At 43.2% G+C, this 13,813-nt stretch overlaps 1 protein-coding gene across 1 annotated transcript; it reads right to left on the bottom strand.

Moving 5' to 3' along the window:
- Positions 1 to 4,724: 4,724 nt before the first annotated feature.
- Positions 4,725 to 10,739, bottom strand: GTF3C6 (general transcription factor IIIC subunit 6). The gene is made up of 6 exons (XM_035109077.2): positions 10,595 to 10,739; positions 8,195 to 8,275; positions 7,600 to 7,663; positions 6,471 to 6,515; positions 6,243 to 6,353; positions 4,725 to 5,591 (listed from the first exon to the last, which is right to left on the bottom strand). The coding sequence occupies exons 1-6, from the start codon at positions 10,640 to 10,642 to the stop codon at positions 5,272 to 5,274; spliced, it is 669 nt and encodes a 222-aa protein (XP_034964968.1). The 5' UTR covers positions 10,643 to 10,739; the 3' UTR covers positions 4,725 to 5,271.
- Positions 10,740 to 13,813: the final 3,074 nt, after the last annotated feature.

Genomic DNA, 13,813 nt, shown 5'->3' with positions numbered 1-13,813 from the left:
CATGTGCGCCGGAAGAAGAACTACGCCCGGTGTGGTGACGTCATATCCGCCGGCATTGGGAAGAGGCGTAAAAAGATAGGACAGACTAAGAGCTTTAGAACGTAACAAACGCGCAAGCATTTGTATCTCTGTCTCACAGACCCAATGAAAATATGCTGAAACATTCTGCGTTGCGAAGCAGCATTAAATAGTTGGGGGGTTTTTTTGGGGGGGGAATAACATTTTGTCACTTTTTAATTCCTTTCCCCGCATATGGCGACGTTCAGAGGTAAATCGGAAGTTCAGGCTGCGTGGAAATGGTCCTAATTTCCCATTTCTATGAGAAAGGGCTTACGGTAGGTAGAGCGTCGATCATAGAGATAAGAAAATTGAACAGCCAATATAAACCTTCGGTTTTAAAGCAGTTGTCATTCATCGTGGTTCTCTTTGGGCGCGTAATTGCAGATACTGTACTGTATACACAAATTTAAAGAGGCGTATCTTGCATAGACATTTTTACTTTCTCCTTGGAAGGGCCATAGCAATCAAGGGGAACATACAGGATTTTGCAGTAGGCGTCCCGCCGCCGTCCCAAATGTTTCCGTACAGCACGATTCCCTGCTCTTCCTAACACAGGTTTTTCAGAGACAGCACAAGCCGCCTGTCTGCCAATCAAATGAGTTCAAGGCTTCCGTTTGCAATTTAGTCCTTAATTTGGCCTGGGAGGAAGAAGGGGCTGTTTAAGCAGAATAGCCGTTCTGCTGCATGAAGGTTGTTTGGGGTCTTATATAGAAGTTCTATATACAGTAGATGACATTTGCAAAAGGAGCGACGAGGACCGGATTTTTCAGGGGCTGTGCTGGGGCTGTTTCCACCTTGGCACAGGTGGAAGCAACTTATGGTTCTCCCTCGACCCCCATGGTTCCGCTGTCCATACTTTGGTTGCTATGCACTATTGTTTTATGGCCACCAGGGGGAAGAGATGAGCGAATTAAGGGAATTTGAGGATACTTTTTATTTATTAAGGTGGGGAAATGATACAGGATGTCAGGGTGCGCGTTTGCAGTTAAAATGAGGAGAGGGAAATGCGGGGGAATTCGGGTTCCAGGGGTCCCTCATCTCTGAAACCTTAGGAACTTTAAGTTTTCCTTTGCATGGGGCAGTTAATCTTGAGTGGTTGTTTTACTGTATTTGGTTAGAAGCACATTTATCATCATCATTTATTCCTCCACACTTTAGCATATTTTGGAAGCAGCGTTAAAAGCTTTCCATTTACACTTCCTTTTGAGACCAGGTATACTTTCAGGATATTGTCATGCAGGCTTTTATTCCATTTTAATGGGAGTTTTCTTGGTACTGCCTGGAGTGGTGTAATGTTGAGAAAACAGAAATACCAACCCTCTCCCATATTGGTCCAACAGTTTTGCTGACCCCTGAAGGCACACTTTTCCATTGTCTCCCAAGATAGACAGATATCAACAAGAAGAAGAGTCTGAAAGACTCTCTTTCTTTCAATTTATTGCCTCAAGCTTTCAGGGTAGAATGCATGCCTACTCAAAAGCAAGCTTAATTAAGTTCTGCCCTTGGGCTGGAAGGTGACTGGGAGAGTCACAAAAACTCCACCCAAAAATGAGTTTTAGTTGTGATTTCTGCATTGTAGGGGGTTGCAACAGATGGCCTTTGGGGTCCCTTCCAATTGGACAAGTCTATGGTTGTGGTTAAACCACTGAGCCTAGGGCTTGCTGATCAGAAGGTCGGTGGTTCGAATCCCTGTGACGGAGTGAGCTCCCGATGCTTGGTCCCAGCTCCTGCCAACCTAGCAGTTCGAAAGCATGTCAAAATGCAAGTAGATAAACAGGAACCGCTACAGCGGGAAGGTAAACGGTGTTTCCATGTGCTGCTCTGGTTTACCAGAAGTGGCTTTGTCATGCTGGCCACGTGACCAGGAAGCTATATGCCGGCTCCCTCGGCCAATAATGCGAGATGAGCGCGCAACCCCAGAGTCGGTCACGACTGGACCTAATGGTCAGGGGTCCCTTTACCTTTACCTTATGATTCTATGATTCAACAGAATTAACTCCCAAGCAGTCGTGTATACAGCATGATCAGCTAACCACTTTTTTAGTTCAAAGTCTGTAGTCACCCTTGGCCAACTTCCAGGCTAAGTTATAGGTGTGTCTACAGCATTTTGAACTCAAGTTAACCCCACACCCCTCCTCAGTTATCTCTGCTTATCAGTTGATATGCAGCTCTGAAGACTGTGGTGGGAAGAAACAAAAATTTTTAAAAAATCATTTCAGTAGCACCTTAGAGACCAGCTAAGTTTGTCATTGGTATGAGCTTTCGTGTGCATCCACTTCTTCAGATACGTGGTGGGAAGATTTGTATCCCCAGCAGGGCCAAGAGGTTTAGCTTTCTCTGCCTCCTTCAGTGCAGTGTCTATTTTGTTGATTCTCCACTTTGGGATGCCTCTGCCCAAATCAATGGGGTGGGGTGAGAAAAATTTCCATGGAAGGCCTAAATCACCCTACCCTCCCAAAGAGGAATACTGTCTACTGAGAAGTAAGGTAAAGGTAAAGGGACCCCTGACCATTAGGTCCAGTCGTGACCGATTCTGGGGTTGCGCGCTCATCTCGCTTTATTGGCCGAGGGAGCCGGTGTATAGCTTCCAGGTCATGTGGCCAGCATGACAAAGCCACTTCTGGCAAACCAGAGCAGCACATGGAAACGCCGTTTACCTTCCCGCTGTAGCGGTTCCTATTTATTTACTTGCATTTTGACGTGCTTTCGAACTGCTAGGTTGGCAGGAGCTGGGACCAAGCAACGGGAGCTCACCCCGTCACAGGGATTCGAACCGCCAACCTTCTGATCAGCAAGCCCTAGGCTCAGTGGTTTAACCACAGCGCCACCTGGGTCCCTCTACTGAGAAGTAAGCACCATTAAATCAAATTAGGCCTGCTCCTAGATATATTTATGTTTGCAATCCTACACCTACTTCTCCGGAAATAAGACCTGCTGAATTCAGTGGGGCGTTCTTCTGAGTAGAAGTACAGAGGATTGTACTATTGTACAAGTAAAATGTTTTGCTTGACCAGACTACAGTATAGGTATTGCAGTACTACCAAAAAAATGGAAGAGCTTTGAACATCAAGCTAGACAAAGTGGCATAAGTAAATTAAGTTTTGCATTTTTTTCTACCAACAGTTTCTTTTACAAACTAGCTTATTTCTTAGCCTTATTGCGGTTATAAACAACAAAGGCTGTGTACACACCCTGGGAAATGTAGCTTGCCAAGAATGCTCAGAATTGTTGTTATAGGTAAACTATGGTTCCCAGGATTTGATGTGTGGGGGTGTGAAATGTGATTTAAATGTATGGTTGCATATGCAGCAAAAGAAGGCCGTGATACCCAATGAATAGGTGGGAAACCTGTGGCCCCTCCAGAGGATGTTTATCTGCAACTTCCATTATTCCTGATCACTGATCATGCTGCCTTGGATTGTTCGGCTTTGGAATTCAACAATATCTGGAGAGCCATACATTTCCCATTCCTGCCTTAGAGGCTAACAAATTTCTTATGGCATAATATTTTTAAGTCCAGAAAAGCTTATGCATCAATAAGGTTGTTAGTCATTAAACGTTAAGGGCTTGTTTTTACTGCTTCAGATTAGTACAACTACCCCTCTGGAAATCCTGTGGTTACCCAGATGTCAAACATACTAAATGCAATGGCACTTGCTTAAAGGTATGTGTACTTAGATGAATCTTTTAAGCAGGGGCAAAACTAGGCCTTATTGCACCTGGGTCAAATACCCATATGGCACCCTCCATGTGCATTAGTATACCCACATAGGCTGGAGTCTCAATTGTACTCCTCTGGAGGCTTCACTAGGGCAAGAAACCTGGCAACCCCCCCCCCCGGTAGCTACTGCTCTGCTTTAAAGTATGCTGCTTTAAACTCAGTCAGGCTTACTTCCAAGTAGCTTGCATAGCATTACAATTATGAACGTAAAAACATGTTGATGCCCAAGTATTAGCAATTAATGCTGGAACACAGTGTACACGTCTATTTTAGTTTGAAGGTTAAAACAGTGTCTAACCACAGGAGTTGAACAAAATACTAACTCTTAATCTGTCCTTGTGGTATTGACCAAACAAGCATAAAGTAAAACAAAGCCATTTTGCTAAGCTTGTTTGTTTTCAGAAACAAAGAAACAAATGCATATCTAGAGGCAAGGTAAACTTCTCGACACTAGCAAATGTTACGCATGGGACGGTGAGGACATCTCTCTGACCAAAAACTGGAGATTGTGCTTGCTAAAGTTCTTTTGCAGCTGTTGGTGTTGCAAAAATTAGATTCATAAGAGCTGAAAAGATAAAAGCAGATGGTTAATCCCTCTGTTTTTCCCTATTCAAACTTTTGCACTGGCAGTGCTTTTAAAAGAGATTCTAGTTAGTGTGGAGGGGAAAGCAACATTTATGTTTGCACATTGATATAGATATAGATATATATATTTACGATCAATAAAACACAAAATTATGGATATCGTATGTGTTTCTGACAGCATGCCACATCTTTTCCAAGGTAAGAAGCTGCTGCAGAAAGTATAGATTCTGCAGGATATTTCTAACAATGGTGAATGTACCAACGATGCCCAATTCCTTGTGGGAGTGAAGCATAGCATGTGCGGAAGAAGAAAATGCTTATTACATGTTAACAATAACTCCACTGCCTGTTCAACATATAAGATATAAATTTCAGTCTGCCTTTATGATTGAAGACAGCAAACATTTATTTTACAACAGAAATTATAGAAGTAAAACTGTGAAACAAAAATTGCTTCCACACTTGAGAAGAATCAGGAATGGGTTGACATGATTTCTTCCTCAGGCATACCGGTAGCCCTCTGCTTTTCTGAGGCCAGGGATGTTAGACAAAGTCCAAAGTCCAGCATGTCTGGTGGATATGCCTCAGGCCTTACATTTACCTGATAGGATTTATTTTTTTCCTTTGAATATCAGCTCTTTGCTGCACAACATGCTTTGCTTAGTTTCAGAAGTGGCTAATGGTGCAGTGTGGTCTTGTGGCGAGCAGGGGATCACCGAAAGTAAAAGGGCTTGTGGGGAACAAGGACTTAGCTGCATAGTTCCTGATTTGTGAAAGATGACACTACTTAGCACTCAGATTTAAGGTCCAGTTCTCCTATTTGTGATGTAAACAAACTATCAGTCACAAAGAGTTCTCTAAAACAACGGTATACAACAAAAAGAAGGTCCATTAATTGTTATCTCTCAACTAGTGTCTTTAGAACAATGTGGAGAATTATCTGCCGTAATAACTTGACTGTCCTCTGAAGAGTCCTCCACTGCCTTGGAGAAGGTGGCATCCATAGGAGGGCCACCACCATCCCTTTCAATGTGTGGGTGCATCTCGGGTTCAAAGGCCTGATCAATACTTTCTCTGTCACTGGCTTCTCCTTCAGATTCTTCTGCCATTTTGTCTTGGGACTCAGCTGCCTCTTCTTCTTTTTCGTATAAGAAGTTGCAAATCATGTTAGGTCTGCTGTATGAGAAATCTTTGTCCTTAAGCTCTAGCCATTCCACACCACCACCTGACAGAGAGAAAGAAATCAGGAAGAAGAAAAGTTGGGGACAGGATTTTAAAACTTTTAAAACTAGTATTAAATTCACTAGTCACATCTATTCTTTGCCTCTCCTTTCCCCCCTTCCCCTTTCTTTCTCAGTGCCTGGATTTAGATGGCAAGTTCTTCAGAGGAAAAGAGTGAATGTCATTCTATAAAGCGCAATCTATGCTAATGGTTGTATATAATCACCATCAATAGGAAGTTTTATGGTTAATCATGTAGCAGTAGCTAAGGAATACATTTATATGCCATAAGAATACCAGCTGAGGGAGATGGGAACATAAGGAGTTTTGCACATATTATTGATAGCAAACTTATAAACAGACCTGGTATGTTACCAAGTCAGGGCCAGGATTTAACTGGGATCACTAAAACAAAGGAGCAGAACCACAACTCCTTGTAGGCTCAGTTACTTCCAAGGGAAGTAGAAGTGGTGCCAAGAGAGGGTATGTTTATGAACGAGGGAGGTTAGAAAGTAGTGAAGCAATCTGTATACACAGGAACTGGGCAAAGGAGGGTAGTGAAGCAATGCATGACATACAGAAATCTGGTGAGCATGCAAAATGGGATTTCTAGAAGGGGAACTATAGAAAGCAACAGCAATTTTCTCAGAACCACCTGTGTTCTCTTCTCCTTCCTTTTTCTCAGTCAGGAGTGTCCGTGTCATGTTCAGCTTCTTCATTGTGTGGCATTTATATTTTAGCTGTATTTTTTGGTTGCCTTCTGCATCTAGCATAAGGAAAAATTACAGATGATTTTTAAGTGGTAACTTTACTCTTTACAATGTTTCCCCTGCATAAAAGTTTCTTGAGCTTTTGAAAAGCTTAGAAGAAAAGTATTACTTACCATGATCTTCATTTTCTTCAAACACCAAACAGGTACCAAGAGTATCTGGGAATGAAAACGAACATTTTGTTAAGGAAAGTGCAGGTTCCTTTTTAAAAGAATTAACACTCAAAAGAGTGGTATCTACTCTCGTTAAGCAATAGATTTAGAAGATACCGTAAGTGTATGCAAAGGTAGGCCCAGAAGAGCTGATTAGTTCATACAAGGGACTTTTTGTTTGCTTGCTTCCTTTTTTCTTATTTAATCAGTTTACACCAATGCCATATTACAAATTTCTCAAAACTCTCCTCAATTTCAAAAGCAATTTGCAAACAGATATGGTAGCTAAAACTTGGATGTGAAAATTGTTGTCTGCTTTTAGTTAACGTATCATCGCCTATGTTTGTATTTAGGTGTTTTTAAAAAAAGGTAAAGGGACCCCTGACCATTAGGTCCAGTCATGACCGACTCTGGGGTTGCGGTGCTCATCTCGTGTTATTGGCCAAGGGAGCCGGCGTACAGCTTCCAGCTCATGTGGCCAGCATGACAAAGCCGCTTCTGGCGAACCAGAGCAGCACACGGAAACGCCGTTTACCTTCCCGCTATAGCGGTTCCTATTTATCTACTTGCACTTTGATTTGCTTTCGAACTGCTAGGTGGGCAGGAGCTGGGACCGAGCAATGGGAGCTCACCCCGTCGCGGGGATTTGAACGGCCGACCTTCTGATCGGCAAGCCCTAGGCTCTGTGGTTTAACCCACAGCGCCACTCTTGGTGTTTTTACTGTGAGGGTGAGATCCAGCACCATGCCAGCAGATGCAACGGGACTTCCCCTACCTCATCTCCCCACATGTGCCCCCCTCCCCTGCTTTGGAGGGTCCCCAACCCTAAGCAGATTTTGGGTGTTTGGGGGGGAGGGGCTACAGGAGGAAGGATAATTTCCATTTGTGCAAGTCGAAGTCCATTGTGCAAGGACACTTGAATTGGATATCAGCCTAAGTGTATTTACTATTTTTGTGTGTGGAAAAACAGCAAAGGTATACTACTACTGTAATAAAAAATAATTCTGCCTTGGCTCACATGACTAGTTTTATTGTTCATTGGATCCTGGCTTATGAAAAGAAGTATGGTATTCATAAAACATTTTCTTACCTTCATATTCTCCAGCAAAGACATATCTATCTACTTGTAAAATGGGCCTCTCTGTGTCTATTCCCTGCAATTAAGAAAAAGAGGAGACCCAGCTGCATTTAACAAAAAGATCATTAAATGCAAATACCTTTCAAGCAATTTTGACTCAAAGCGCAGCCTAGATTGCTGAATCTGTAACACTTATGAAAGGTTACAGATATCATTGTCATTCACAAAGAGCACACAGTCTCTATTTTGACAGTGTTTATGTACCCTAAGCTGATCAGAACTTCCTACTGTGTGTACACACAGCAAAACGAAGACATGCACATTCTTCATACATGACAGTACTTCCCCCAACAACCGCAAACCAGACTATAGTAAGCAAAACACCTATATTGATGTTTGTAGGTTCTGAATATAATAATAATAATAATAATAATTTATTATTTGTACCCTGCCCATCCGGCTGGGCCTCCCCAGCCACTCTGGGCAGCTTCCAGCAAAGATTTAAATACAATAAAATGTCACAGATTAAAAACTTCCCTAAACAAATAGAGGTTTGTTGTTCATAACAAAAACTGCAAAGATGGAAATTTGTAGTAATTGCACTCACCAAAATCTTGCATTTGTTCTCACATTTTTCCAGAAAGTCTGAATCAATTATTCCTGACAGTTCCACCATGACCAATTGTTCCTGGGGGTAGAAAGTTTTAAAAATATATTTAAAACAATGTACCAGGAAGCTGTCTGCGGACAAACGCCGGCTCCCTCGGCCTATAGAGCGAGATGAGCGCCGCAACCCCAGAGTCAGACACGACTGGACCTGATGGTCAGGGGCCCTTTACTTTACCTTTTACTGTACTGTACTATATTCATAAACTCGGTCTCCCTTTCAGTCCAGCAGATGGAGCCCATCTGCAAATATATTACTGCCATACAACTAGTTTCCAGGAGCACATATACCAGGGGTCCCCAAACTAAAGGCCCGGGGGCCGGATGCAGCTCAATTGCCTTCTAAATCCGGCCATGGACGGTCCGGGAATCAGCATGTTTTTACATGAGCAGAATATGTTCTTTTATTTAAAATGCATCTCTGGGTTATTTGTGGGGCATAGGAATTAATTCATTTTTTTTTCAAAATATAGTCCGCCCCCCCACAAGGTCTGAGGGACAGTGGACCGGCCCCCTGCTGAAAAAGTTTGCTGACCCCTGACATCTACAAACACATCCATCAACCATCCACCTCTATGTTGTAATTGCATGCATCTATATTTTCAACCAAGTTTGTGATGCTATGGGAGAGCAAGACATCCACACCTTTTTCTCCCCTCCCAAGTTACAGTAGGTTGGATATCTCACATTAGTTAATTTTGCTCTAATGCAATGATGTGCATCTTTCTCCAGTGCCAATTTGCAGCTGCAGCTGACTATTTCAAGTCTTATATTTGTTTCATTAAAAAATAAATAAATATGTTTCCTTTACTTAATGGCTTTTCAAAATGTTTCACTGCTCTCACCAACTTAGGACATGGAGACAAAATCATAACAAATCAGTTTAGAGTAAGTATCAACGTCTGATTCTGTATTCCTAAGTAGTGCTCACTAGACCATTTATATTTTCAAACACCAGCAGTTTACTCCCACTTAATTCCAGCAGTAAAGCACTTCACTATTGTACTTTCTGCACTGCCATTTCAACCCAGAATAAACTAATGTTGCCCCTTTCTGCTTTTTTCATAGGCTGACATAAAAAGTACTAGCACTCCCATATTTTGTTCCACCACCAAGTAGGGGAGTATGCAGGAGCTATATACAGTTGGAAAGTAGGTACAGTACTGTACACTCTACTCCTTAACCATTTACATACAATGTTTCAACCATCCTGAGGGAGACAGCATGAAAGCTACTGATGGAAGATGCAGCTGTAGTTACTGTCACTGCTGGCCCAGAGTAACTCCTACAGAACAGGGCCATGTTCAACACAAGATCCAGCAGTAAAATGCCTGTAGAAATTCATTAATGCTTATTATCAAAGTAATAAAAGGCCATGTTCTTCGCCTTTCCTTTGGGGCTATATTCCAGATGTACAACACATAGTTTGATCGTAGAAGGGCCAAGTTCAAAGCTGCACCTCAAAAGTAATGGAGCCGGGAAATATTCCTGTCTGAGATGGAGGGGAACATGGACTTCGGGGAGGTAGACAAGACTGTATTCTGCCAGATCAGGACGGGTACATGTGGCCTTCCAGACTCCAACTCCCATCAACCCCAGGCACCATTGCCACTGGGATGGATAATGGGAGTTGTAGTCCAGCAGCGGCTGGCGCTCTGCAGATGGACCAATATAACCTGATAGCATGTATGTATTCTTAGTTTATACCATGAAGTAATCATTTTAGTGATCCTGGATATGGGCCAGTGAAGGCAGAAGACTTTTGAATATTAGGAGAGCCAAGTGTTGCACCTATTTCACTACAGAGAATGGTGCTCCACGATGCTCTAGTTCAGGCATCCCCAACCTTCGCCCTCCAGGGTTTTGGACTACAATTCCCATCATCCCTGACCACAGGTCCTGTTAGCTAAGGATCATGGGAATTGTAGGACAAAACAGCTGGAGGGCCGCAGGTTGGGAATGCCTGCTCTAGTTTCACTTCGCAACGTATAGAGAGGTGAGTCATGGCATTAAACGCTGGCGATGATGGGACTAATGCCATTTACCAGGAATCGAGTCCGACCGAACTCAGCAGAACTTATTTCCATGTAAACATGCGTATGTATCATCAGGTTGCCCTGCCGCAGCGCAATCCCCATAACCGGTCCGTAGGCGTCAGCCCGGGACTCCCAACGAACCCGGCCGGGACGCTGCTCTCACGGCTCTCGGCCCTACAAAGAAAGGCCCAGGCCGCTTTCCCTGCTCAGACCCCGCAGCGGGAGGGCAGCCGGCAGCCTCGTCACGTGGTGAGCCGCAGAGCAAACCCCGCGGGGTGGGGGGAGAGCCCATTCCTGCCACCCACCTCCACCTCGACCTCTTCCCCGTCGCGGGGTCCTTCCGCGGCCTCCATGCCGGTAGCGCCTCAACGAGCGTCACGTGATCCCCCTGCCGCCGCCGCCGCCGCCATCTTACGCAGGACCCTTTTCGGCGAGAGCAGCGCCTCTGGTTGCTGCGAGGAGGACTCTGGGCAGGGCAGGAGAGCTGCGCAGTTCGCAGGCTTGAGGTGGCGGCTTCTGCTCAGAAGCAGCCGAGGGGGAGACAGGCGGAGTTCAGGCAGTCTAATGACCCGAACAAGAGTGTGGGGGTGACTCCTAATCCTCTAGAAAATGTTACTGGGGTGTTTTGTTTTTTAAACATATATATCCTGACCTATAGAGAACTTTGGCGGGTAGCGGGAAAGAATGCTCGCTTCCGTCCTTTTAACATAAATGTGGTTCATAATTATTATTATTATTTATTTATTTATTTATTTATACCCCGCCCATCTGGCTGGGTTTCCCCAGCCACTCTGGGCGGCTTCCAACAGAAACATTAAAATATACTAATTTCTTAAACATTAAAAGCCTCCCTAAACAGGGCTGCCTTCAGATGTCTTCTAAAAATCTGTTAGCTGTGTTCCTTTTTGACATCTGATGGGAGGGTGTTCCACAGGGCAGGCGCCACCACCGGGAAGGCCCTCTGCCTGGTTCCCTGCAACTTGGCTTCTCGCAATGAGGGAACCGCTAGAAGGCCCTCGGAGCTGGACCTCAGTGTCTGGGCAGAACGATGGAGGTGGAGACGCTCCTTCAGGTATACTGGACCAAGGGCGTTTAGGGCTTTAAAGGTCAGTACCAACACTTTGAACTGTGCTCAGAAACTTACTGGGAGCCAATGTAGATCTTTCAAGACCGGTGTTATGTGGTCTCGGCGGCTGCTCCCAGTCACCACTCTAGCTACCGCATTCTGGATTAATTTCGCGGCTTTCCTGCTGTTTAGCAAAGTCCTCTTTGGGAACGACTGTTCTCTTCACTGGCCATCCTCTCGTCCCGGATACATTATTTAATTTATTTATATTCCACTTTGGGTATAAAACGGCAAAGCACGGTGTAAAAAAGCCGCCCACTGTGCCATAGTAATAAAAATAACACCACGTACATCCAAAGGAAACGGACAAAACCTCAATGTTAGCTGGGTATTTTAGAACTAAAATAGGCGTTTAAGAAGAGCTCTCTTATTTATTTTTCGCACCAGGTCATCAAGTATTAAGGTCAGTAGGCTGCTTTTTAAAATAGCAGCTGCTGGGAACACAAGCCAGTCATCCGTCAAACTAATTCTTCTAATCGTAAGATTGCAGTTTCACCTTCTCTTTGGATAAACTCTGCATGATCTCAGACGCACTCTCCCTTTTATCTTTATGTAAGCTATATACAGTACTGTATAAATAATGCTCTGAAAACCTGCACCCCCCTACTAAACTGTGTATTTTAATTACACTGTCTTGCTTCAACTTAGAATTTTAGCACCAGCATGTAGGTAAATTAATCTCGTGAGTTTTACACAAGCTGGGAAATAATTTAATAGTTTCCTTGGTGAAGACAAGAGGGAGTAATTAGCAGCTGAGATTTCAGTACTAGCTGAACTTCACTGCAGAATGATCGCAATTGAAGCATGAATGCTGACATTATAAGAACAATTCCAGGCCTGATAACATTTCCAGGAGGCTGGCATGGATAAAACCAGCCATGATGACAGCAGGCTCATGGCGATTATGGGTTCTCCCCTCACAATGGGCTATCTACCAGCAGATGCCTTGTGGAAGGGATCCTGATGTTATAATTATTCTTTCTGAAAGTATATTTATTCAATAAAATAACAAAATAGAACTTCATGAAACACATAAAAGCCAAACCAAAACAAGGCTAGTATGGGACATTACATTCATAATAATAATGAAGCTGGTTATTCATTTATTTGTGATGAGATACATACAGGAAGTGGAGATTGACACAAGAAATGAGAGAATAAGGAGTTGATTGTTCTTATTTTATTGTGTATTTGATATTAAGCCATCTCATTATGATTTAGTCAAGAATGCTACCAGTAGTGGCAAAGCCACAGGTATCATATTAATGTTACTGTATAGGTTGTTAAAAGGCAACTTGTGTACACAACAATGTAAGGGTATTGATATAAACACCATTACTGTGATGGATTCTTAAGTGCTATCCACAACAGGTTAGCAATACCTCCAAGATGTTAGTCTCTATTATCTATGTCCAACAGCAACAAGTTTCCAATTAAGTGCTTACCATCTGTAATTTTAAATTCCCCCCCCCTGCTGCCTGCCAGCAATGATTCAATCTTATTTATCTTTTTTCTCAGATGAACTCAAGTTGGTGTACATGGTTGTCCCCCTTATTTAATCCCCTGGGAGCTATGTTAAGCAGAGGTAGTGACTGGTCCAAGGTCACCCAGTGAGCTTCATGGCCAAGTGTGAATTTGAATCCTGGTTTCCCAGGTTTTAGTCGAACACTCTAACCACTACACGATAGCTTTTCACACCTTACAGTCAGTCATCCATTTCCTCTGTATGTTTACTCCTCTCGTTATCAGAGCACTACCTATAATTGGGTCAAATTGCAACCAAGCATTGAAGTTGCAATTAAAGACATCCAATAACAGCTGGTATCTGAAGATGTATGCACACGAAAGCTCATACCAATGACAAACTTAGTTGGTCTCTAAGGTGCTACTGGAAGGATTTTTTAAATTTTGTTACAACTACGGCAGACCAACATGGCTACCTACCTGTAACTAGCTTTGTTAAGATCTTTGTGGACCAGAAACCACTTAAGATTGCATACATATGCAGGCATACATACATGTGTAGGTGATGACAAAATTAGGGCAGGATTTAAAATGCAAAAAGTAGTGGCAATTCCAACTTGGTTGTAGGCGAACTAATTATAGTAATCATTTAAAGCAACATTGCTTTGCACTGCTCAGTGCCTACTTCAGCCACCCTAGAATTGCCCCCCCCCCCAATCACCATGATCAAACTTCTCTTTTCTATTGAATACCATAAGGAAAGGTATTGACTTTTGTCAGTCCTTTTTGGGAGAGTTGCTCATGATAGATTACTGTATAAGCAATGGCAGAGTGTTTTGTAAGAATATAATCACACACACCCTTAAGAACAGGCACCCCCAAACTGCGGCCCTCCAGATGTTTTGGCCTACAATTATCATGATCCCTAGCTAAC

This window comes from Zootoca vivipara, chromosome 3, assembly GCF_963506605.1.
Source record: "Zootoca vivipara chromosome 3, rZooViv1.1, whole genome shotgun sequence".
Lineage (NCBI taxonomy): Eukaryota > Metazoa > Chordata > Lepidosauria > Squamata > Lacertidae > Zootoca > Zootoca vivipara.
The sequence above is the reverse complement of the archived record's forward strand: the minus strand, read 5'-3'. Positions and strand labels throughout refer to the sequence as shown.